General features: G+C 34.0%; 2 protein-coding genes and 1 pseudogene across 7 annotated transcripts in view; 2 read left to right on the top strand and 1 right to left on the bottom strand.

The window, feature by feature from the left end:
• The window catches only part of LOC111371172, an 89,194-nt gene that overhangs the window by 49,479 nt on the left and 12,903 nt on the right, over positions 1-26,812 (top strand). Inside the window, exon 3 of the mRNA XM_022993077.1 lies at positions 15,616-15,629. Within this exon, the coding sequence (XP_022848845.1) occupies positions 15,616-15,629 (14 nt within the window). The remainder of the gene's footprint in view (positions 1-15,615; positions 15,630-26,812) is intronic.
• Positions 15,012-25,551, top strand: LOC111371742 (RRP15-like protein). Of its 6 annotated transcripts, none has more exons than XM_022993880.1 (10): positions 15,012-15,155; positions 20,946-21,006; positions 21,442-21,937; positions 22,050-22,151; positions 22,233-22,314; positions 22,427-22,446; positions 22,560-22,620; positions 24,406-24,485; positions 24,802-24,909; positions 25,062-25,551. In XM_022993880.1, exons 3-10 carry the CDS (start codon positions 21,494-21,496, stop codon positions 25,125-25,127), a joined length of 963 nt encoding a protein of 320 aa, XP_022849648.1. In that variant the 5' UTR covers positions 15,012-15,155; positions 20,946-21,006; positions 21,442-21,493; the 3' UTR covers positions 25,128-25,551. The 6 variants fall into 6 exon arrangements, with proteins under 6 accessions (XP_022849648.1, XP_022849645.1, XP_022849646.1 ...); XM_022993877.1 differs by having other exon boundaries at positions 20,946-21,011; XM_022993881.1 differs by lacking the exon at positions 20,946-21,006 and adding an exon at positions 19,243-19,326 and having other exon boundaries at positions 15,025-15,155.
• On the bottom strand, positions 16,382-18,008 carry LOC111371824 (annotated as a pseudogene).

Below are 26,812 nucleotides of genomic sequence, written 5' to 3'. Positions count from 1 at the left end.
GTTCATGTAGAGCCCGCCTTTCAGGGTTGAAAGGGCTTCTCTGTCAATGACCTGTTCGCAGTAGGTGATTTCGTCTGTAAATATGGCGAGATGGCTTTTCAGCGTCTCCCCAAGGGCCTGCCTCATATCCTGCAGGCGTTGCACTGGTGCCTCTCTTTCCCTGTGTGAGAGGTATTGGTTCAAAAATACTTTTTTCAAATCTGGCCAACTTCTAATGCTTAGGGGAGGAAGCCTGTTTTACCACACTTCGGCGGCTCCGCCTAGTGTTAAATGAAAGGCTCTGCATTTTAAAGTAAGCGAGGCTCCTCTGAGGCTCATTTGTGTCATGTACTTGGTGAGGTGCTTCTCCGGGTCCCACTTTCCTTCATACTTGAGGATCTTAAGGAGCATGAAATTTGTAGGCATTAGGAAGCTTCGGATCTCCCTTGAGAAAGGGAGGTTATCATCATCATCATCAATCTCATAAGATCGACAGGACCCATCTGACCTTTCATCATCTTGAATGTTCTAGGGAGATGGAGGTGCTTTTCCTCGACTTTCCCAATCGACTAGGTTTCTCCTGTCCCTCTTATTTCTAGGAGGAGGAGGAACCTGCTCTTGTTCCTAATCTGGACGAACTGATCTTCTTATCGGACGGACCCTATTGCTAGGATCCTCCCCTATCCGGTCGAAGATGCTTGCTGACCTTTGTTCCCCGTATTCTTGAGGGAAATTGTCCCCCAAGTGTGGTTCTGATGGCTGGCTCCCTTACACATAAGATGTGGCTTCGGTGTTCATCTCTCTTTCGAGGCGGCGTTCTGTGTGCCGGCTCATGTGGCCTCGTGAGTGAGATACAGGGACTTCTTGCACCGGATAAGATCCTTGGGGCATTTGATAGCCCTGATGACCCTGGACTTGCATGAGGAGTTCATGCATTGCCATATTCTGAGCTACGATGTCTTTCATACCCGCAGCTATTTGAGCCATTCCTTCAGTGAGCATGGCTGTTCTTCCACCTCGGCGACACCGGTGATGTGGTCTCTGATGAGTAACATTGTTATGGAGTACCTCTTCTTCAGAGGCCTCTCTTATAGAGTTGTCGTCTTCATGGCTATAGGTCATCCTATTTCCTTTTTCAAGGGGTGGTGCAAACTTAGATTGTAACTCGACTTTGTTCTTTTTCAAGAACGTGTCATTTTCAGGGTTAGTCGCTAGTTTTTTGGTAACTTCTCCGGTGGAGAATGCAGAACTTTGTACGGGAAATGTTTCCCACGGACGGCGCCAATCTGTTAACCTCGAAAATTGGACCTTCCACGTGACCAACCGATGCTACTTCACGTATTCCTCCCTGCGTACAATTAACGCACGGTCAGACGCACACGGCCGGGACCAGCGGGGGTGGTGGTGGCCGTATACACTCCGACAGTCAAGTCAGATTAAGGTGGTCGGAATAGTACCCAAGAATTGTGACAAATAATAATAAGGGGGAGGAGAAAATATATAAACTTGCTATGGAGTGCTATGTAGTAGGAGTTTCATTCCCTTTGCTTCTTGCCAGACTTTGGATATTTATAGGTGGGATAGGCCGTTGGATGTGGGACACGTGTATACATCTGACGGTATGAGGCGTCCGCTCATAGGCGTCAATCAACCGCGTCTATAGAGTGGGCGGACAGCTTGTTTCTCCTGAATTGAATTGACATAAAGTTGATAAGTCACATCAACTAGCCTCATGTAAACGTCAAATCAATTTAAACCTTAGGTGCAGAGAGGATCTTGACACAAATCTCTTTCTGAAATTGGCGACGGATCTTCTGACAGGGGTTCATTTGGCCTCAGCCTCGGAGGCGAGGAGCTTCGATCAGTTCAGCATGATCGCCTATACATCGCAGTGTGCTACTAAGTTGTTGACATTTGGTGATATCACTTCGAAAACACTTCGGACGGGTATCTATCAAGTCGGAATGTGTGATGGTGAGCGTCCCGAGACGGTTCAGATAGGGGCGTAACAAATAGTATTTTTATGTCTAAAATTAGCGAAACAATCGCTAAGTCAAGAAGTTAGTTTAAAATAATTTTACTTGTTTATTTAACATATAGCCAATTGTGTAGTAATCCGTTGCGAACTTTTATTTATACAAATGGAGAATCGTATATTTATTTTATATTTATTCACGACGATATCTTCTACTCATACAAAAAATTCTGACTACTCTATTTCTTTTCAATTTTTTTTTTTTAAATTCCATTTACACGATCTTGCATTTTTCCTATTTTTAATCTAATGAGATTTATTATATTCGATATTTATGCTCTTAACTAGAAACCAACGCATTTAACTTTCTTAGTTCGTATTATCAACTTGAATTTCATAATACTACTCTAATCAAGTGAAACTTTAGATGGACTCGTAAAATTTTGAAAATCCCTAGCACCTTTGTTATTTAATAATAACATCGAAATGCCGTTGTTAATGCATCATTTCACTAATAATAAAATTAAAAAGTCGTAGTTAGAATTGTTGATTTTGAAAGGGTACAAACTTGGGGATATTAATGAATCAAATTTAAAGGGCAAAATCGTCAAACCCGATAACTACGGGAGGCGGAGATTACCCGCTTCATCGGGTATTCCGATTAGGGACGAGAAGGAGGATTTCGTCTTGAGGCTGGTACGGATAACAAGGACCCCACCCTGTTTAACTCCCCCCCTTTTTCTTTTTAAGAATTTAATACTATAAATAAAAAATGCCACAAATTTTCATTATTTCTAATAGAAGGTGACATCTAAGATGATCTAAAAAATATGATAAACAATAAAAGTGAAAGCCAAAGAAAATACAATGTTGCCATCCCTAGTTCACTACTCTTAAAGCAATGAAAGTGAGAGCCAGAGAAAATGCACACACAAAAACACACACCTTCCCTTCCACCTTTTATAACCTTGACATTTTTTCTTCGATATCTCGTTTCATTGTGCGCAACTTTTCACTTTAATTCTTTTATTTTATGGCTTATTTTTAACTTACATAATCGATTATTAACTTTGTTCTCATATCATTGTTTTAACTTTTACTGTACAATTTTTGTAACTTTATATAAAAGTGATTGTTGCTAGAAGATTGAAAATCTACCTCGTGCAATGGTTTTTTGTGGTATGATACATTTAGGGATGGCAATCGGGTTCGTCGGCCTGGGCCGCTCGTAGTTCGACTCGAAAAAAGCTCTAGCCGGCTCGGCTCTGCTCAAGGCTCTAAGGCACCGAGCCTCATTTTTTAGAGTTGACTCGAGCCGGCCCGGCCCGTATTAATAATAAAATAAAAAATAATAAAAAAAAGATGAAAAATCTGCTACCATAGCTGCCAAACTGCCACCGAGCCTCATTTTTTAGAGTTGACTCGAGCCGGGCCGGCCCGGCCCGTATTAATAATAAAATAAAAAATAATGAAAAAAAAGATGAAAAATTTGCTGCCATAGCTTCCAAACTAGCAGCTATGACAAGCTGCCTAATGAAGCTGCCGGTTAAGGCAGCCAACTTGCTACCTGTTGGCAGCTATAACAAGCTGCCTATTTGGCAGCTTATTTTAAGCTGCCAAACAGGCATCAAGAGGTATAGAAAAAAAATCCAGAAATCAAGCTCGGCTTGGTAAAGCCCGAGCCGAAAGTTCGGGTTGAGCTTTAATTTTCCGATCGAGCTTTTGCTTGGCCCGGCTCGGGCCAAAAAAAGCCCGCCTTAAAAAAGTCCGAGCTGAGCCCAAGCCAAAAATTTTGGCTCGCAAGTTGGCTCGGCTCGACTCGTTGACAAACCTAGATACATTTTTCTTGACGATCCAGGTGAGGAAATTGTCCTTTTTTTCCAAACATGTTGATCACTTCTCTTGACTCTTGCAAAGATCTATGCTTGGTGTTTGGATCCGTTGTAGGTTTTAAATTTTTGTTGTTGTGATCATAAATTATTTGGATTTTCAAATTTTATCCATTTTTTAGTTTAAGTCAGGGTACATTTAAGAAGGGCCAAGTCAAAATGCCATTTTTTCACTTTAACCAAAAAATTTTGCCAATCATCAAAATGGTCTTTTGTTGAATAAAAGACAAAAATATCCTTAAATAGTTTATACAATTACAAAGATAAAATTTTGTTTAAAAAGACAAAAATACCCTTAAGTAACAAATTGAAAAACCAAACACTTTTCACTTTATATTTAACTACTTTATTTAATTATTTTTTAAAATACTTACTTCAATACAAAAATTAATATTTAATTTAATTTCTTTTTAAAATATTCACGAAAATTAATATTTTATTACTTTATTTAATTATTTATTTAAATAAAAATTAATATTTATTTTAATTTCTTATTTAAATATTTTATTAATTAATTGTCTTAATTAGTTATGTATATTATTTATTTAATATTTAATTATTTATTTTATCACTTAATTAAATAAAAAATTAATATTTAATTTAATTTCTTATTTAGATATTTCATTAATTACATATCTTAATTGGTTATGTATATTTTTAATAATTAATATTTAAATACTTTATTTTAAATGCTTATTTAAACAAGAATATTACACCATAATATACAAATGACATAAAATCATTGGAGAGTTGAAAAATATTTTTTTCGATGCTCTACTCATAGAATTTTACATGTATATTATGGACATTCTTATGAATTAGTACACGTAGAATTATCTAATATTTAATTTGATTTCTCTTTTAAATATTTCTTTATTAAGTATCTTAATTGATTATGTATATTTAATTACTTTATTTAATTATTTATTTTAAAGACTTATTGAAATAAAAATTAATATTTATTTTAATTTCTTCTTTAAATATTTCATTAATTAATTATCTTAATTAGTTATGTATATTGTTTATTTAATATTTCATTACTTTATTTAATTATTTATTTAATCACTTATTCGAATAGAAAATTAATATTTTATTTAATTTGTTCTTTAAATATCTCATTAATTAATTACCTTAATTGATTATGTATATTATTTGTTTAATATTTAATTAGAACATAAATCACACGGTGCATGAGAATATTTAACAGAGATGAGAGTCGAACATTATGACATCGAACATTATTCAGGACTGACGAAAATATATTTTTTCTACCAAATGAAGTCGAGTGGGAAGTTCCCGATTATAGAGTTTATTCTCTGTCCAACAAATGTGTAATATCTATTTAAATCATATGTATTATCTATTTATAGTATGTTACTGATTTCTTCAATTTTCTCTATTTATAGTGTGTTATTGATTACATGAAAATATACTTGACGATTATGTAATATCTACTTTAATCGTATGTACTCTCTATTTATAGTATGTTAGCAATTTCCTCAATTTTCTTTATTATAGCGTGTCATATATGTAATTAAGGGTAATTAGTTATTTATTATAAAATTATATAAAAACTAAAATATTACAAAAATTTTTAAAAATACTTATATTTTAAATTATTACAACTACAGATCACAATGTATATAAAGGAACGCTTACATTTTAAAAAATGATTACATTTTAATGTGCGTTTGGTTTATCAACTCTACGCCACGTCCTGCTAAAAGTTCAATGTGCTTCAATGCGAAGACTCCACAATCGCCCTGGGTCGATTTCACGAAAGAGGTTAGGCAACGTATCGTCGATGGATGTTTTCTTCTTTGTCTCGATTGTGTACGGAGAAACAATGTGTTGTGACGACGATTTAGTCCTCTTGCTAACCATATGCTTGGCACGTCAATAACATATTTCTTACAGGGTGTTACTTCCATTGCCCTCTCCATCATAATTGTCACGTCATCCAAACTCGCGACATTATCTATCAAGTTGGATGTCCACTTCAGCATAGTTATGTATTTTATTTATTTAATATTTAATTACTTTGTTTCATTATTTATTTAATCACTTAAGTAAATAAAAATTTAATATATAATTTAATTTCTTATTTAGATATTTCATTTATAAATGATCTTAATTGGTTGTGTATATTATATATTTAATATTTCATTACCTTATTTAAATAAATTTTACAATACATACAATTATTTCATAAATAAAAAATATATACAATTATTTCATAAATACAATTATTACAATTATTTCGTCCCCTCCACCGGCACCCCTCTCATCCTCATTGACATTCATAACGATTCTAATAAAATATCTGTGTACATCCCCACTCATCCTCAGTGAGTACTTCAAACTGACATATTAACATTTGACCGAGTTAATGACCATGCATCGAGATTTCGAAGTAACGTACAACATAAATCACAAATGAATAATACGTACCTCAGGATTATCGAAGAAAGCTGATGACTGTCAGCTCTGTTCCTATGAATAATTGTTGAATGTGTCAATGTCATCAACAACATCCTAATAAAAAACATCAATCGACGTCTTCTTGTGATGACACCTTAGTATTCTCTCCAGTCTAAACATCATCCTCAACTTTAACTTGTCAGACATATCGTCGTATTCCCGAATGCATTTCCTAACTGTGCCAGAGTTACTATCGTAAGTAAGATCGACGTAACATGTATGCGTGCTCCTCATCCGACAAACCTATGACTAATGAGAAGTTGGTAAAGTTACAGCTCGACATAATTTTGTTAAGAATCTGTCTCATGACAGCGTCCAAATGATGACCCATCCTGTAAAATTTAAAATGTTAAAACATTTTGTAAGAAACAATGGATAAAGCATAATATTTGAAAATTAAATTGTTTATTTACTTATTTAAATTGTTTATTGAATATTTAATTGTTAATTATTTATTTAAATTGTTTATTTACTTATTTAGATGTGTATTTAAATTATTTATATTAATTGTTTAGTTGTTTATTTAAAATTTATTTTAATTGTTAATTAAATGTTTAATTGTTTATTTTAAATGTTAATTATTTATTTTAATTATTTATTTAATATTTAATTAGTTATTTTTATTATTTATATTTATGGTTCATTTAAATTATTTATTTAACACTTAAATGTCAATTATTTATTCCAATTGTTTATTTAAATTGTTTTTTAATATTTAATTAATCATTTTTTATTTTTTATATTTATTGTTCATTTAAATTATTTCTTTAATATTTAAATGCTAATTATTTATTTCAATTGTTTGCTTGAATTGTTTATTTAATATTTAATTACTTATTTAAACTATTTTTTATTATTTATATATATTTTTTATTTATGTTAATTAATTATTTTATTGCTTAATTAATATTTAATTTACTTATTTATCAGATTTAATATTTATTTAATTTATTTCAATTAGTTATTTATTATTTACTTAAATAAACAATATACAAACATAATTATCACAATTCATAAAATATTTAAATAAACAAATAAAGTATAAAATAAATAATTATATAATAAACAAATAATATATATAAACAATTAAAGTAATTACTTAAATATTTAAATAAAAAATTAAATTAAATATTGATTTATTAAATTATTTATTTAATATTTAATTTAATTTTCTATTTAAATATTTCATTAATTATTTTAATTGGTTAAGTATATTGTTTGTTTATTATTTAATTACTCTATTTAATTATTTATTTTAATTACTTATTTTAATTGTTTATTTCATATTTATTTATTTCATTTATTTATTTATGTTAATTTCTTATTTATTGAATATTTAATTGTTTATTATATTTATTTAAATTGTTTATTTCATTATTTAAATTATTTATATTTTAAATAAAATGAGATAAAAAGAAATTAATTATTTTACTTAAATAGACAATTTACATAATTCATGAAATATTTATAAACAAGTGGCATAACATCATTGAAGAGTTGAAAAATAATTTTTTCAATGCTCAACTCATGGAATTCCACATGTATATTATAGCATTTTTATGAATTAGTACATGTAGAATTATCTAATATTTAATTTGATTTCTCGTTTAAATATTTCTTTATTAATTAGCTTAATTGGTTATGTATATTTAATTACTTTATTTTATTTTAAACTCTTACTCAAATAAAAAACTTATTATTTATTTAATATTTAATTGCTTTATTTAATTATTTATTTCAAACACTTACTTAAATAAAAATTTTAATATTTAATTTAGTTTCTTCTTTAAATATTTCTTTAATTAATTATCTTAATTAGTTATTTATATTTAATTACTTTAATTTAAACACTTACTTCAATAAAAAAATAATATTTAATTTAATTTCTTCTTAAAATATTCACAAAAATAAATGAAAAAGAAAAAGAAAATATGGGGTGACGGCCAACAAGGCTGCCGGAAAACTCCATTTTCGACGAGCTCCGTCCCATTTTTTCACTTTTTTTAACCATTTCAAACTCAAATTCGACTTTTTCTTCTATTTTAACTATAAAAATTTGAATTAAACTCTTATAACATATTCAAACCCTAAACATTCAAATTTGTATGTATTAAACTCATAACTTAACATATTCAAACCATAAATATTCTAATTCTCACATGTCTTAGACCTCAATGGTGAGTAAATTACAAAGAATCAAATATAATCTGTAAGAAATGGCGATCTCTAGCAATGGTGATAAGATTTTTCTTTTTCTCTTCTCTTAATTTTCTCTTTCTTTCCTCTTTTCCTCTCTTATTTGGGGGTATTTTCGACCTTGTGGTACTGTTTATATTTTCAAATTTTTTTAATAGGATTTTTCAGTCAAAGGCTATTGTGGAAATATGGCCATCTTCCACTATTTCTTCGTTTAAGTCACCAGTCCTTTTCTTTCTTCCTTCCTGATGGTTGTGTTCAAAGAAGATGAATAGTAATAGTGAAATAGAGGATCGATTCTTCGATAGCAATCTCGATAACTGTGCTCTTGGATACGAGTTTTGGACTAAGATACCAGAAAGTCTTGATGAAAGACGTGCGAAGTTTTTGAAATGAGCTTACATTGGTGCACAACCGATAGAGATGAAGAGGAGAATTTACGTTACGTGATGAAGAAATCAAAACGGACATTGATAGGTTAAGGGATAATGCTATCCCAACCCAGATCTACTTGCTGCCTTTTATGAGAAGACCACATAACTCATAGTTTTAAAGATCACGTTTCATAAATAACAAACTCAATCAAATATTTCAAAAATCAGGTGGTAAATAAATTTATTAAATATTAAATTATAATATAATATCCATTAATTATTTCCACCTATGCCATTCACCTCATCCTATCACCCCATTGCACCACCTTTCCTCCACCTAGGGGTGAACACGGTTCGATTTGGGTGGTTTATGCTATATTTTCAATTCAAACCATTTTTTGCGGTTTGAAATTTTTTCAAACCAAATCAAACCATTTTATTTTTCAAACCAGACCATATTTTGCGGTTAGGTTCGGTTTTAATCCGCGGTTTACCTTTCGAAATTATAATAATGTATTAAACATAGTTAAATATAAGTGTAAATGAGAACTAATAATGTTAAATGTTAAATTACATTCATATTTACCATGAAATCCATGGATAAATTATTTTCAAAAATTGGTTGCTAAAAAATGTTAATAGAACAAATATATATTTCTTCATTTTTATTTACCTTTTTCTTGTTTGACATTCATATTGTTATATAGCGGTTGGTAAATGTAGAGTTATATTCTATTATTATAGTTTAATTAAAACTCCTTTTCGTTTTGCTAGTGAGATGTAAAGTAAAAGGTAGTAGTACTAATTAGGGAACTTTAATATTTTCACACAATCAATACGCTTCGTCATTCGTTCTTTTCAAATAAAAAATAAGTTCATTAATCATCTAGGACACAAACAATCATTTTTCTATCTAAACCACGACTCACAAGTGTATAATAAGTTTAAAAAAATAAATAAAAGAAAGAACAATGAAAAATGACTTGAATAAAAATCTAAGACTTATCGAAGGAGAAGAGAGAAAGAGACGATTCAGGTAGATATTAGTAGACTAACATGTAAACATGATTGGCGATTCGTTTAGCAATGATAGACAATGTCAAATGTAAATGAAATGAGAGCTTATGTTATGGTTTCTGAAAATTTGGACGTGATTTACTGATGTAATTTTGTTAAATTATGATTTGGATTGTTGAAAATATATGTTTTTTTTTTCATTTCATATGATTTTGGAATAATTTTAGTTTAGTTTAGATATCGGGTGAGGACATATTGTGAACCTATTAAATCATAAGTCAATAATGATGAATCTAATTTACTTTCTATGATCATTTCAATAGGCTAGTTGTAATTTGTATTGTTAAATTGGTTTTTTTTAATAGTGAAAACTGTAAAAATTTTAAGTTAATAAAATTAATTTTTTAATTAAAAAATTTAAAATGGCTCGGTATGATTTTGTGCGGTTTTTTAAAATCAAAACCTAAACCAAACTATTTTGAAACGATTTGGTTCGGTTTGAGGAAAAAGAAACCACGGGTCCATGTGGACCCGAACCAACAGTTTCAACTAAACAGTTTTGATTCGGTTTGTGATTTTGCTATTTTTTTGTGCAGCCCTACCCTTTTACCAGAGATAGAGATGACAATCGGGCTCGGACCACTCGTAGCTCGGCTCGAGGCTTGGGCCGAGCCTCATTTTTTAGGGCTGGCTCGAGCCAAGCCGACCCGTATTATTTAAAAAAAGAGTTAAAAATCTCGAGCCGGCCCGTATTATTTATAAAAAAAAGAGTTAAAAATCTGCAGCTTGTTGACAGCAAATTTGCTGCAACCGGCAGCAAATCTACTGCCTGGCAGCTAAAATAAGCTGCCAAACAGGCAGCAATAGGTATAGAAAAAAAATTCCAGAAATCGAGCTCGGCCCGGCTCGGTAAAGCCCGAGCCGAAAGCTCGGGTCAAGCCTTTATTTTTTGACCAAGCTTTTGCTCGGCCCGGCTCAGGCTAAAAAAAGCTCGCTTAGAAAAGCCCGAGCCGAGCTCGAGCCAAGAATTTTGGCTCGTGAGCCGGCTCGTTGACATCTCAAACCAGAGATGGCTATCATCTTCGAAGATCGCTTCGGCAATGGCTCCGGCGACTGTTCCGGTGATCACTCCGGTGGTCGCTCTGGCAACTATTTCGGCGATCACCTCGGCAAACTGCTCCGACGACCACTCCAGCAAATTGCTCCAATGACCACTCCAACGCCTACTCTGATATCTCTTCTAGGCACTGCTCCGGCTCGCCAATAGAAAAATCTCCAAAATTTGAAAACAATTTCTCTCTCTACACCCCACTGTTTGACAAATCTCCAAAAAATTGTGGTGGTCGTAATAGTGTATTGTAAGTGATCAGATTTGCACTAGTGACATCTGTGACCATACCTGTGTTATTTGTGACTAATTGTGACCAAATTTGTATTTAGCGTGACTATCTGTGATTATGCCAATCTCAAGTCACAACTGGTTATAATCACGAAATTGGTCACAACTGGTCACAATCAATACAAAATTGGTCACAAATAGTCACAACAAACACATACTTGGTCGTATAGGGTCACCACAAATAAATCTGCACACACCGCATACATGTGATTAACTGTGACCAACTTTGCCTTCGGTGTGACTAACTGTGATCAAAATTATATTCAAAATGACTGTCTGTGACCAAATCCACATCCCACCATCACCACCAAAGAACAACAGATCAGAAAAATCATGACACCCCCAATACCACCATGAGCACCACTGCATCTATTTCACTGTCTCCCACAATTACCATCACCACAGCACCCAAAAAATCGCCACAGCACCACTGCACAAAAGCACTCACAACACACCACTACCATGAGAAGAATTTAGCTTCCAGATGCTCTAAATTTTAAGGGAATTCCAATAGATCAACGTCGAATTTTGGTAATTTTTCTGCATTCCTCAAAAACACTGCCAGCACCACTTCAAAACCATCGCAAAATCAACTTAAAACCCACCAAAAGCCATCTAAAAATTACCTAAAAAACCACCACAAACCGCCGCTGCTTCGATGATGAGAGTGGTCAGATCGTTTTTCGGTGAAGTAAAATAGGATAGATAAATGAAGAAATCTCCAATGAGAAGGCTCGAGTCATCACCAGTCTTTACCATTGCTTTTGCAAGCAGTGGCAAGCGGTGTTGCAAAAGAAGCCATGGCAGGTGTGTTGCTTTTTTGGTCGCGGTGGTCAGTGAACTTTGTGGTGCCGGAAAAGGAGAGGGTTAGGTGGCTGATGGTAGAGAAAGTGATAGAGAGAGAGACGACACTGAGAGAGAAGCTGATAGAGAGACATGGTTAGGGTTACTTACAATTTGGGAATGAATTGAAATGGGCGTGAAGTCACTGGAGTACGTGGATAGTATATGTAGATTAGGTTTTATTAAATTCTTATTAATTATATTTATTAACATTTAATTATCACCTGAATTTTGAAATTAAAATTAACCTTCTCTATATTTGAAAATTAGTCTTTAAAGGTAGGTTTCTAGGTAATTTTCCCGTCTTTTATTAAAAATTAGTCCAATGTAAAAAGGGAACACCACACAAATCCTACATTTAAAAATCACATTTCACAACTAAAAAACATATAAAAATCTTTCAAAAATAAGGTGATAATTAAATTTATTAAATATTTAATTATAATATAATTAATCTTCTCTCTCTCCCACCCCACCCCAAATAATTTATCATACTAAATTTTAAATTCAAACAATTCTCTCTCTCTCAACCCAACCTCAACTCCGGCGACCCACCCTACTTCCGGCAACCTGCTCCGGCGAGAATTTCGGTGACTCGCCTCTATTCCAGCGACTGCTCCAGCGGCAAATTCTTCACCAGAAAATATTTCGACAACGACTTAGGCGATCGTTCCAACAAATGATGCTGCACATTTTTTCATTTTTTTTTTTTTTTATAAATGACTTTTGACCAATTTCATTAGATTTGTGACATGTACCTATTGTGACCTGTGACCAATTCTATTAAATCTGTGACCTAATCATGCAGGATGAATATTACATATGATCAATTTCAAAATTAAGAAAATAAAGTTTGAAATTTCAAAAATCATACTATTAAAATTTTCAGCCAATTATTCCAGCGGCCTTCGGCAACTACCTTTTTTCCCTTTTTTTTTTTTTTGGAAATGACCTGTGACCAGCTTTATTGACTTTGTGACCTAATCAGGTGAGATGAATATGCATATAACAAAACCTGTATTGCATGTGATCAAATTTTTTTATGACAAGATCTATGTTATATGTAATTAATTATGACCAAATTTATTTTCGGTGTGATTGTTTGTGACCGTTTAATTTATAACTGTATATAACCAAGTCACTATTTGTGTAATCTGTGACTAACTGTGACCATTTTTGTTTTCAGTGTGACTATCTGTGACAGTGTAATTTACGGTTGTCTATAACCAAGTCACAAACATGTATTATCTGTGACTAACTATGACCAAATTTATCCTAATTGTGACTAAATGTAATCAAATTTGTATTCAGTGTGTCTGTCTGTGACTAGGTCAACCTTTTAACTGTGACGAAATATGATCAAGTCACAATCAGTTACAATTAATATAAAATTGGTCACATTCAGTCACAAATCACAAATTTTATAGGTTGAAACTTTTTTATCGATCAAAATTATTAAATTAATTGATCACCACTTTTTTGGTCACAAGTCACACATTTTATAGGCCAAAACTTATGTATCATCACTTATCAGTCACAAATTGCAGCTAAACAGCACCTTTTATACACTCTAAATCACAACTTTTTTCTAGATGTTGCCACTACCAATTTCCAATGCCAAAGCCAGTACACGGTCCCCGCCACCGCACCACCAACCCGTTCATCTAGTGTGTCGCCATTCCCAACATCGACAACCACCACCTCAAAGAATCACATGTACTACCAGCAACGGAACCAGTGGCACTACCCCACACCACACCATGAGCGTAGCTCTAATCCCATTCAAATCAACACACGTCATATTTCCCGAGCAGATCGCAGCTCTCATCACATTTTAACGGGATGACAATGAATAAAAATATCATTACAATTATCATACAGAAAATGTGAAATTATTGGGTATAGGAAAAAATACAAATAAATCAAATCATGAAGACTGAATACAATACAATAATTAAAAGTTAGTATGAAAGCTAGATTCCAGAATGAATAGTCAATTGTACGTAATTATCAATGAATACTAAAATCAAATTGATCCAGAAGAAGAAGAATTTACGATTTTCACATACAAATCACAACTGAACCATAGGGAGTATTGAAAGCAATCAACGTCACATAAATTTTATGCCTTTTACAAAAAATTCCTAATTTTAAAACCTCCAAAATGCCTGGATGTCCAAAAAAGTACTGCAATTTTAAATTCTTCTTCTTCTTCATTAGCTTCTTATTGTACAATAATTGCTAATAATTACAAAGCAAAGAATAAGTTAAACAGAGAGATGAAATCATGTGAGATTCTTATGCCACATCGTCTGGTGGCAGAGAAAGAATCGTAGTGATTGAGGCACTCATATTACGAGATCACCACCACCACCGCCACCTTCTTCATTTCCCACAAATATTCCCAAACAGGCAACCGCCGCTACACACGACACAGCGGCGCGGTGGATCTGCTTCACCGAAGCAGCAACGACAGGCAGGCATCTTCACAGCCGTTGCTTCATGCATAGCGACGACGTACACTGCGACTATGAAGAATTTGAGATGGCCATCCAATTCTAGAGAGAGAGAAAGAGAGAATGAGGGGAACGAGAGACGGAGAGGGAGAGATTGGGTGTGGAGTTAGGGTTGGGTTGGTTGAATTATTAGGAATATATTTATTTAATAATTTCTAATTACCACCTGAATTTCGAAATTAAACTTAATCCCTCTTATTTATGAAAACTAATTTTTAAACCCAAGTTTCTGAGTAATTTACCCTTAAACTAAAGCCCGTGTTCAAATTGACAACACTGTGTCCAAAATCAACAACAGCTCAAGCCAAAACAAAAATATTAAAACTATTAGCCCAGCCCAAATCCAAACCTATTCTCACTCTCTCGCTCTAAGTTTCCTCATCAAACTCGCTCAATCTCTCTCTCTCTCTCTCTGATTATCGAGCATCGCAGACGCTAGCCCTGAGAAGCTTAATTTCTGGGAAACTTCTTCTCCATTGTTTCAAGGTAGGCTATATAAGCTTTATCTCTATTAACTCTTTTACATTTTTTTTCTTCTCCATTATTTTACTGCTATCATTTTGCTATTTTCAGAAAATTGTATTGGAAAATTTCATTAAAGCTGAAATTTATTTAAGTTATGTGATTGGAACTTAGGTGTTGGGCGAATTTATATTTAGGAAGAGCATGAGCAGTTATAACGTATATTTTTGTTGACTAATGGTATCATATTCCGATTTTAAGTTAGGATTACTAGTGGAAGATCCGATTTTTTAATTTTGAGACTAGCGTTAAATGTTGAAACTTTTAATTATTTAATGGAAAATACAACCTTTGAATCAGTGAGGCTGCATGAAGATCAAGTCTCTTATACTTGCTTTAAATGAGGGAGGTTTTAATTCGTTAATGGTAAAGCTCAACCTTTGAATCAGTTAGACTATAATGAATAATTTTTGTTGATTGACAGTGTTATACTTCATTGTTAATTCAAGATTGCTAGGCTATACTACAATTATAGCGAGGAGTATCAAGTTTTCTCAATGGACACTAACTGTGTGAAGTGTGAAATTCTAACTGAAGAATTGGCGAAGGAAAATCTTTGTATCAGTAGCCTTGCTATATTTCAATAAGTGGAAGATTCTGTTCATATTATATAATTCTTCTATGCAATATGTTTGCCTTGTGCATTTGGATTTAAAGTGAACCAAAATAGATTTTTTCTAATTATATTTTAGGTCCAAAAACCCAGTGCTTAGATTCTTTCAAGGAAGTGCACAAATTTTAGTCTATAACTGCAACCTGATTTTGAGGTAATAGTGTATGTTGCTTGGCTTTCATCTGTGCAATCCAAGAAGTTGCAATCTACTTTCATCACTAAGTCGTTGCGCTCGGTTGAACTTGTTGCCTTGTCGACATAATGAATTATTTTTGGATTATCATTGTAGTAATGGACCATTGATCATTTTTTTTTATTTTTTTATTTGCGGTTTGTAAGAATCTATCGAGAAGATGGACATGAATTATATTGCATATGAATTTTATATTTCAAAACCTCCTCGAAATAACTTCAAATGATTAGTTTGACTTTAACATCATATATACATCTATTACATTGACATCTGTAAGTTTCAGCCCTAAATTCCAGGATCCGTCCCTGGTTTTGACTCTATTTGAGAAGCATCATCCTATGGTAACTCACACAGCAGGATTGATTGTATAACTTGATGTTCCTAATGCAGAAGATATTCTTCTTTCTTAAATTCAAATCCATATCCATCTCCCATTTTAATTCTTCTACTGTTCTACAAGATATGAATATCAAAGAACTGGAAAAGGAAACTACATCTAACATGCTTCATGCTTCTGGTCTCTGCATTCTGCTTTCAATCTACATTTAAGAACCTATTAAAGTCTAATTGCATACATGTACAACACAGTAACCTGTACTACAAATTTCAAAAGTATGAACACGAAAGGAAAATACATAATTCATGTCAGTCCTCACCCCACTCTATCAGCTTATACGTACAAGTTAATTTTGCAACACGTAGAGACAAATAAATAAAAGATAACAAAAAAACAGAAACATTCCATATGCAAAACTGCAATTCTTTTTCTAAAGATCCCAACTTCACAATATGCAAATTCATATCCCTGGTTAAATAATTCAATTCCTTCCTGCTCTTCACACCTTCAATATATAGATAATATGATTCCCAAATAATGCATAATCTTCAGTAAATAAGGTCGAATCAGTGTATTAGGCATTTTAAATTTACACATACTAATGAAAACCATTAACTTGTAGTACAACTATCACAAGTTACACAATTTGTTAATCAAATATTAACCTATCATTTCATCCTCACATTTTGCATCATCTTACTATGAAGGAAATATGTCCTTAACAGCAGAGGCAGCTGTCAAGTGTGTATTTCTCAGTCTCCTTCTCCCTCTTCAACCTAGTAGTATCCTCCAACTCCAGCAATGCCTGCTGGTCCCTGGGTGCTCTCTCGAAAGTACTCCCCACGAAGAACACAAATGGAGTAGGGAAAAGATTTCTCTAAATCCTGAACCTCCTTCTCAGGCTTCCCATTCAACCTATCAGATAATCTAATCACATCTTCATGTACATTTCCACCTTGTTTGCCAGGGCATCTAAGTCATCCACCTCGCAGTTCCCAGAGGGGCAGTCCTCAAGCCAAACCACCTCTGTCACTAAGTAAGGCTTGGTTCACACAAATTTGGTGACACGAAAATCCTGCCCTTTACATATTAAAAAGAGTCAATCATCCACAACGTAGGCCACGTATCATTATGCAGTACTGGAACTTGAAAATCTGTAAAGGGAGCATAGCCCCCCGGAAAAAGAACAAGTGGAAGGGGAAACGACTGCAAGTGGCAGAGCTAGCACCCGGCTAGGAGGCGTGGCCACGCGTGTTGGGTCCACCGGAGTCGCTGTTGTCGGTCGGAAATGGAGAGAGAGCCAACAGGAAAGAATCAGAAAAGGAGCAGTGGTTGAAGATGAAGATGGGCCTTTTTTTTTTTAATTTTAATGGTGGGCTTTTTAATTATGAGGAAATTACAAAATTCCAGGCATTTCAAAATCACAATATAAAAATCAGGTGAGGAAGTTTTTTATTCACAATTTAGGTATTGATTTAACTATTAATATTAATATAAAATATGTCAACCCTATCTCATCTCAATCCAATTACAAATTCAAATTCATTTCTCTCCACTTAATCCACACCTCTAGTGTCGCCACCCACTATCGAAGACCACCATTGCAGAGCGGCGATGAGTGCTGTGGAGCGAAGCAGCCAATGAAGACCGCTTATTCTCGCATAGTGGGTTCATGCACTGAGATAACGATGACTATCGCCATAGTAGGAGAGGTTGTGGCGATGGTCGCTTTGGTCATGGTCCACGTGGATGTTGGGAAGGACGAGGTTGTGGTGGTTTTGAAGGAGGTAGAAGTGGTGGTGGAGGGTTTGGTTAAGGAGGTCTTGGTAGAGGTGCTAGAGGTCATGGTTGAGGATTTGGGGTTGGTGGTGGAGTTGGTGGAGGTGCTGGAGGGAGGTCTTGGCGGAGGTGTTGAAGGAGGTGATGCTGGAGGATGAGGATAGGGGGTGGTGGAGGATTTAACGCAGGTGGAAGAGTTGGAGGAAGTGCTGGAGAACGGGCAGGTGGAGGTGGCGGATTTGGTGGTGGTGGAGGAGGAGGTAGAGGTGGTGGTGGTATTGGGGGTAGTTCTTCTTGTCATGGTGGAGGATTTGGAGCAGGAAGTGGTGCAGACGGTGGTGCTGGCAATTAGTGATGGTGATGGCGGTGGTGTTGTGGTGCTGACAACGGTCGCAGGTTGAGGGTGGTTACAAGTGACAGTGGCAATAGTGGTAGTGTTGGTGGCGTGGTGTGTGACACAGTATCTAATGTATGTCACCAATTATTTGATTTTTTGTGATCAAGTATTAAATCGTTACCTTAAAATTTGATGACTTTTGAGTTCGAGTCCCTTCAGGGCCATTGAGGTGAGTACTCGACTATAAACTTCAGGGCCTGTGGAATTAGTCAAGATGCGTGTAAGTTGGTCCGGACACCCACGGTTATAAAAAAAATTTGATAACTTGACTGGTAGATAACCTGTGATTTATAAAATTTTTGATTTATGATCTCAAAATAAACTGTGACCTATAAAATTTTTAATTTTTGATCTCGAAATAATCTGTAACTAATTAATTTGATAATATGTGACCAATGAATAAATTGTGACATATAATTATGTATCTGTGACTATTAATTGTAAAATTGTGATTTTATTATATTTTTCTAATAAATATTTTTAATTAATTAATTATACACACACACACACGTGAATTTTGAATTTTTAAACTATAAACCTGACTTTTGAATTGGTGTAAACCATACACCTAAGTTTTGATTTTTCCCCTTTCATTATTGTGTATTGCGCCTCTTGTTCTTATTAAAAAAAAAAAAGCCCCAAACGCATTCTTATATCCTCATATTTCAATTGCTAAGTAAAAAAATGCAAACTTGAATCTCAATTACTCTGTTCCGCCTTGAACTCTCACAGTGGCACCCATCACCAGCAGTCCCACAGTCCCAAGCCTTGTCGCCGGTCGCCTCCACTGCCCACCAGCCTTCGTGATTATGACTTGTTAGTCCTTTTATTTTTTAATTTTTTTTGTTTTTCTTCTTTCAAAGTTTAGTTAATTTTTTATTTATCATTTGTGATTTATATTTTATAAATTTATGTTTATGAGTTATGGATGTGTTTATGAGCCTATAGTGTACTGTTGACTTTGAGGATTTTGTGAATTCAAGAATTTGAGAATATTGAGGATTTTGTTGTTAAATCTGAGGTTTATGATTTATGAAAAATGGGAAATTTGTGATTTTGAGAATACTTCATAAATGTGGATTGTGAATTTGATTAGTAAAATGATAAATTAGAATTTAAACTTGATAGTCTGATAGTTTAATATGTGATAAACTTCTTGTATATGATTTCTACATTTTAGTGCATTCACATATAGATTAGAAAGTTTTTAATATTATTAAATTAAGTATTAATAAATGACCTTGTTATTACGGTCATTAACTGTCGACGATCAATTGTCAACCTTCAACGACTGCCCTAGATGACGTCGAATCTTGGATCTGCCACATCTCCACCACATCATCGGATTTCAGGGAGCTGGTGTGGTGTTTTCCAAAAATGAGGAAGATGAGTAGCAAAGTGAGTTGGGTTTCCGCCGTTGATGGCGGCGATGAGAGAATGACTGAGTAGTAGTAAAAAATTTATATGGGTTTTGGTTTAAGAGGCAATTATACGGATTTAAGGGAGATTTATGGGAAATTCTTGAAGAAGAAGGCAATAGTTGATGCAAAGCCATTTTCCTAATATCTATAGAAGCAAACAGTGAATAAACAACCAAGATAGAGCTTTTAGAAAGGGAAAATGGAAACTGAAGAAACTGATAAACAGAAGAATTATTCATTGGCATGTGGTACTCGAAATTTGTTGTGATAGTGAGCAACTAAGAGTGGAAAAGTCTTAATCTGCATTTGTACGTTTGATAACTAATGTAATTTTCTGGACTATGAAAATGGTGTGGATAATGGAGAAAAATGGGGTTGAAGGAGTTGAGATTTTTGTGTTTTGGGTACGAAAGGTATACACGTGGAAATGTGTTTATCTATTCTTTGGGTGTTTGTTTGGAAATAAACTTAGATTCATTTGCAGTTATTTGAGTTACTCAAATTTTCTTCCTCCATTTTTTTCCCCCAAGGTACTTTAGTTTTTCTTTGAGTTTCCTCCTCTTTCATTGGACCCAAGTGAATGAGGCAATTCAAATCGATGGTTGAGTCTTGTTCGATATTAAACAAAGGTTCACTCAGGTTCAATATTGAAAAACAAAATGGGGAGAGAGAGGAAACTATTTTATTAGGAGGCTTGTGGTGTACATAAAAACTTAACAAAGTGGACAAGGGACATATTTTTGTAGTTTTATTTATATATCTTTTAGTGCATACAAAAATTCAAAATCGTGGTGGAACAAAAATACAAATAGTCACCATTTTCTTTTTTTTTTCTTTTGTTTTTTTTGGTGTATTGTATATTTAGTTACGAAAAAAGGTATATGATATCTCTATCTCCTCTTACACATATTTAATGGTATATATATGTGTGTGTGTAAATATGTACATATATATCAATTTACAAATGTATAACTCCTCAAGAATTTCAATTGCGCTCATATTTCATCACTGTAGGAATTGGGTTCAAGCTTCCCCAGTCTCTTCTCATCAATGGACTCCTGACGTATACGAAGGAGTGCGGTTCATTTGAGAAATTCCTATCTTTCTCTATATATATTTTCAATTTAATGGAGTGAACAGTAGGAACCGGATTGTGAACCGTAGGATCTGGATAAGTGTGAAAACAAGGTCCAGAAGAATTAACAGTATGGATTCCCTTGTTTAGAAAAGTAGAGATAGATATATGTTTGCTCAAACTCCAAAATCCCCGATTAGACCCCAGGTGGATCTACCCTTGAGTGTAAACGGTGACTTACCCCACTAGACCTCAGGTGGTTGCACCGCTGTTGACAAATACATGCATTCTTTGAAATGTAGAAAACCATGCATTTTTAATATGTAAAATTTAATTTTTTAATAAGGATAGTTAAGCAAAGCAAGCTTTATTTATTTTTTAATTAGAATGGTTAAGTAGTAATATTTTTGTCTATTTGATTTGTTTTGCCTTTAGTATATTGGAGGGAGATATTGCAATTTGTGGAAACGTAGTGAAGGGCAAGGTCATGACAGAAGTAAGGCAGGCAATGGAAGTTAAAGAGGGGCATAGGAAGAGGAAAGTAGGAAACAAGAAAGCTAAAAATGCAAAGAGAAAACAAAAAATGATGCCTCAAGGTGTTCAAAAGAAGGTGAATATTGACAAAAGAATGAAAAAATTGTTTCAGAAAAGAGCGAGGGAGTACAACTCAGATGATGATGATGTGGAGGACGAGGAGAAGCTTGAGCAGTCTGTACCTTCGACTCGAGATAAGTTTAAGAAAGATGAATTCGAAAAGGAGTTTTCTGATGATGACGATGGAGTGGAGGATAATTGGGATGAAGAAAATGATGTTTCAGAAGATGAAGATGGGAAAATTCAGCCAGGAACCATGAAGTTTTCAGAGGGTATCAAAGCATTTAATGTCGCATTCAAGAAAATCTTAAAAAAGACTGCTTCCGGTGATGTATTGGTAAGATGCTGGGCTTTTGTATGTTTACCTTTGATGCGAAGCTCATAAAACTCCTTTTATGTCTGCAAAAGTTTGTAATAAGAAACTTCACTTAATTTTGATATGTTTGCAGGGCCCTGTATTATCTGCCCATAAGAAGCTTCTAGCAGAGAAGCTTGTCGAAGAAGAATTAGAGCGGAAGGATAAGGGGGAGGCAAAGAAGGAGAAGCGCTCGGTATTGCTTTCTGACTTGTTATGTACTGTGGTGTTATTTTTTAAGGTTTTGTAAATTATTTGGTTCATTTTGATGTAAAAGGTCCAAGAGAAGGGTCATGTGAAGCCTGCCAACTATTTGGACTCTCATGAGAAGTATCTATTAGGAATTGCAACTAAAGGAGGTACATAAAGTTGTTTTGGTGGTTAAATTTGTGTTCTGAATGGAGATACATATTGTGATTTCAAGACTTCTTTTGTTTTTCATAACATACATGTACCATGCTGGATTTTCAGTGGTCAAGTTATTTAATGCTGTAAGTTCTTATGTCTAGTTTGGATTACACACTTATTTCTTGTCTGACTTCTTTTCTTTTTTCACACCATCATAGTTTTCTGTGTTTGAACTCATTATTTCTTATCCGTGCAGGTAAACAAGGCCCAGAATGCTCAGAAAGGATTAAATCCTTCAAGGTCAAAAGATGAAAAAGGTACCAATCGATACAATAGTCTCATTTTGAAACTAAATCAGTATTTTTAAATCTTATGATTCTTCTCGCGGTTAGGGATCCAGTTTAAGGAGCGTTCGGTAAAACTATTAAGTAACTTTTGAGGAGAAATAGTATTGGGTCCCACTACATGTGTGGTTAATTAATGTGTAGTAGTTGCGAACGCGTCGTTCAAATTAATTTCTGAATTTAACTTAATAGAAAAAGTAATTTATTAGTAGCTTTTAATGTTTGGCAAACAGAGGCTTAGTGATATTTAGTTTCAGAATTTCTTTTCATGCCTTTTTGTGAGCATATAATTGATTAATCATGTCATCAATTATTGTTTAACCTTTTGAGCATGCTCATTATAGTCTTCCAAGTACCTATCAAAAAAATGATAAGAGTCTTCCAAGTTCCACCAGTTAAATTTAATATCCTGCGAATATTGTTAATCAACAGGAACATGTATGTCTGAATGTGGTGAACGCTACTAAACGTATTTATTGGCCTTTTTAGGACTAAGGCAAGTTTATATCTCGAGCATTGCCACTCTTTGGCAAAGTTGTAAAGAGTGGCATAAAGTAACTGCTTTTTGAATAATTGGTTGGATTCATTTGTCAATTCAATCTAACGTGTGTTTGCATATTTATTAGTTCCAAATGTTTTGTTTATGTCCTTCTTGTTGTGTTGTACTGTGGGTTTATGGCACTCTCATTGGACATAATTGATGTCGGTGAGTTCATGCTGCAAGGTATTGATTGGATCTTGGTAGAGGTGATTTGTTGTCACTTGAATAAAGTTAAACTAATGAGCTCATCATGGGTATCCTCCAAGATAGACATAAAAGCTCCCTGGGGGGGGGGGGGGGGGGGGGGTTCACTCCCCTAGTTCACCTCACTACGGGCGTAGATCAGCTGAGCTATGAGCTTTGCACAGTTCACCATCAGACTGCTCCGTCCATTGCTTTGTGCTTTCAACCCCAAGTTTGCGTTTGCTCATTAAGCTTGAGCACATTAATGTCTTCTCAATATAGTTAAAATCCTTCGTGTAACATGATACACAATGCCATTACAAATGTTACCGTTTGAAAAAATATGTACCCTAGTTCAAGAAGTTCAAATTAGCAAGAGGAGCTGGGGTCTTCAAATCTTTAACAAAATTCTAGACAGAAGCTATTCTCACAGAAATAGCATTTTATTTGTATGCATATTGAAGTTTTACAATGTCAACATTAGTGAGATTACGAACTCATTAAGGATCTGAGACTTGTTTCCTATACAGGGTCTCTCTCTCTCAGTATAACTAGTCTGTTCATTTCTTCTAGAAGAGTTGCCTGTTCATCTTGGACCCAAAAAGCTAAAAGATTTTCACGGTCGAGAAAGCCTTAAAATTCCTAATTTTTTTTCTATTTTTATGGAGACTATATCAGTATGTCCTATTAATCATCTAGCATTCTAGGGGGTTTGAGTTATATCTGTATGTTTCTGAAATGAAATTAAGCTCCCATTTGGTGAGGATTAAAATCGAATTTTTGGCAGATTTTGATAAAAGTTGATGAAATGTGTGGTTGAAAAGTTGTGAAACCCTAAAATCTATGGTTAAAATTAATTGTTGACTTTCACTTAGATTAAAATCTAGGTTTTAATTGGTACCAAACTGGGGCTAAATATTGATATTTGCTTGAACTATGAATACGCTGTCATTTCATATCCTTACTGATTCGTGATTGTGATCATGTCTAATTGCATTGTTCGATCCTTATCAATGTGCTTGAAATAATGCCAGTTATAAAGAAGCGGAGGAAGGAAGCCTTCTTTACAGAGTTAGGCAAGGCAGCTTCCCAATCTGCTGGGACTGTTGCTAAGGTTCTCTCTCGTCTCTGTCTCTCTTTACTCAATTTGCCATTCTATTGGGAGGAAATATGGAACTTTTGAAGTTGAATTTGCTTTACTAAAGGGATCACAATTTGACTTCGATCATTATGGACTAGTACGGAGCCCTAGAGAAGTGTATTTAAATTTAACAGCCGGAATGTCAACAATGAAAAAAACCCTATTTAGTGAGATTATATGAGCAAATGCCCAAACCAAAATATGTTATTGTTATGGGAGCTTGTACTGTGACAGGAGGGTTCAGGGAGTTGATTTTCACTATCAAATGTCTATGCTTTGTCACGTACAGGTCGGCACATCTAGTAGCTCAGTGGATGGTGAAGGACCTGCATGGGCCCCTTTGCGTGATAATTACATGTTAACAAATTCCAAGTTGAAAGATTGGGATAAAATGCAGGTAGGTTTTCCAACCAATATCTCAGCCATTTCAGTTTTGTTAAAGCATGATGCACCCTTCCTATTTCCTGTAGTATTTAGTACATGTTTGGCTAAGCTTAATAAGTAAATAATTTTGTTTTCCTTGTTTGGATGCTCTTCCTCTGCTTTTAGGACACGACGACAGGAGATGACTTTAGGAGGCCATCAGACTCAGGTTCATCATCAGATGATGAATAGTCTTGAAAATTGAGATACTAACTGGATTGGTTGGAGCTGGAAATGAAACTTTCGAGATAATTAAAAGAACCTATGATCTGTTTCCCGATGACCTGTAGGGGAGAAAAACTAAGCTATTTTCTGTAATGTTCCCATCACAAGATTGATTGGTTTAGCTGACAGCAGGGGGTGTGTTACAGAAAAACATTTTTCTTTTTATTTTTTTCTATGTATTGCATATAGTCAGCTAAATCATTCCAAGTCTTTGAAAGTTATGTTCTTTTTATAGCCAACAAGATATAAAGAAATGAATGTGTGTTGGGTGTGCTAATTTCCTGATGGTATGTATAGAGGTAGAGCAAAAGTGGCTTTTCAAGCACATGATCTCCCGTCCTAACAACTGCACTTCTCCGTTCCCTAACCTTGAATGCAAGTGCTTTTATCATATTGAATTCTTTCAGCCTGAGCTTTGCGTTAGATTTTGATTTTGATTGGGGACGAGAATGTTACAGCAATCATAGGTTGAGGATGTATTTGAATAAGAATTGTATCTTAAAACGTGCTTGTCTGAATCTTAAAATTTGCGGTGATCAACTCCAGTCGCCAGCATATTATTCTTATACCCAACGAAAAAGGAAATTTTAAGTTTAATTGTCGATTTTGACTAGAAGTGAGAGGACTAGTTGTAAACCCTCTTTCCCCTCTCTTTGGATAGTGGATCGGAATTTATTTCCCCTTCACCGTAGAAGCTACAGATTAAAGAGATTGAGGTGCATTTCAACCAATACGTGACGTCGCAAAAGTATCATTGATACGGAGGACAATTCCATTTCTATCGAATGGAATGTACCAAAAGTTGTCCCCCCCCCCCTCCCCCTCTTCCAATGCACGCGGGCATCGCATGAATATAAAAATCCTCAAATGTGGTTTCCACTCTTATTGTGAGTAGTAGGTAAAGAACTAGATAAAAAATTATGTACATATAGCATTATTCATGATATGGAGTATTGGATAAAAAAATGAAGTATCGTAAGCGGATCTTTAACTTTTTTTTTTTGCTTTATTGATCTTACACATTGCTGTTGTGCTAATAAAGATGCTGTAAAAAGAGATAAGTGTAAAGAAATCATGGATGGTGAAGCTGACGAAAGGTAGGGAAAAAGCAATGGATGCTTTATTTTATTCTTGATTCCCTTTCTTATCTCCTTCCCGTTTAAATTTTTGTTTTGCTCCTAATTTATCTATTGTTTGAAGTTAAAAGAGAGAGAATAAATAAATAAAAGAGCTAAGTGGTGGTTTGATTTAAAAAAAAGGAAGTGTTAATTCAATGATGAAATTGTTTTATACCACGAGTATATGTTTGGTACATAATATTCATGTGTTGTATAGTATAACGAACAAAATTTTAACTTAATTTTCTCATTTAATTCTATTTAAAACACCTAATTAATATTATCAAACATGCATATATTGTTTACTAACATGTATAATACGTTAAATAGACAATTTTAACATTTTTGACCTTGTCCATTCCATTCTATTAAAATTGCCATAAAAATTGGAGTCTAGTTTTCAGGTACGATTTTGTAAATTTCTCATAAAATAATGAATAATACTGAATGACTAATTGACTTTCCTTTCTTTTTAATGCATGACAAAATAAGAAAACAGCAAGAAAGAGGAGGGAATTGAAGAGAATAAGGGAA

The sequence above is a fragment of the Olea europaea genome, chromosome 22, assembly GCF_002742605.1.
Source record: "Olea europaea var. sylvestris chromosome 22, O_europaea_v1, whole genome shotgun sequence".
NCBI classification, from domain to species: Eukaryota; Viridiplantae; Streptophyta; class Magnoliopsida; order Lamiales; family Oleaceae; genus Olea; species Olea europaea.
This window is presented reverse-complemented; position numbering and strand designations above follow the sequence as displayed.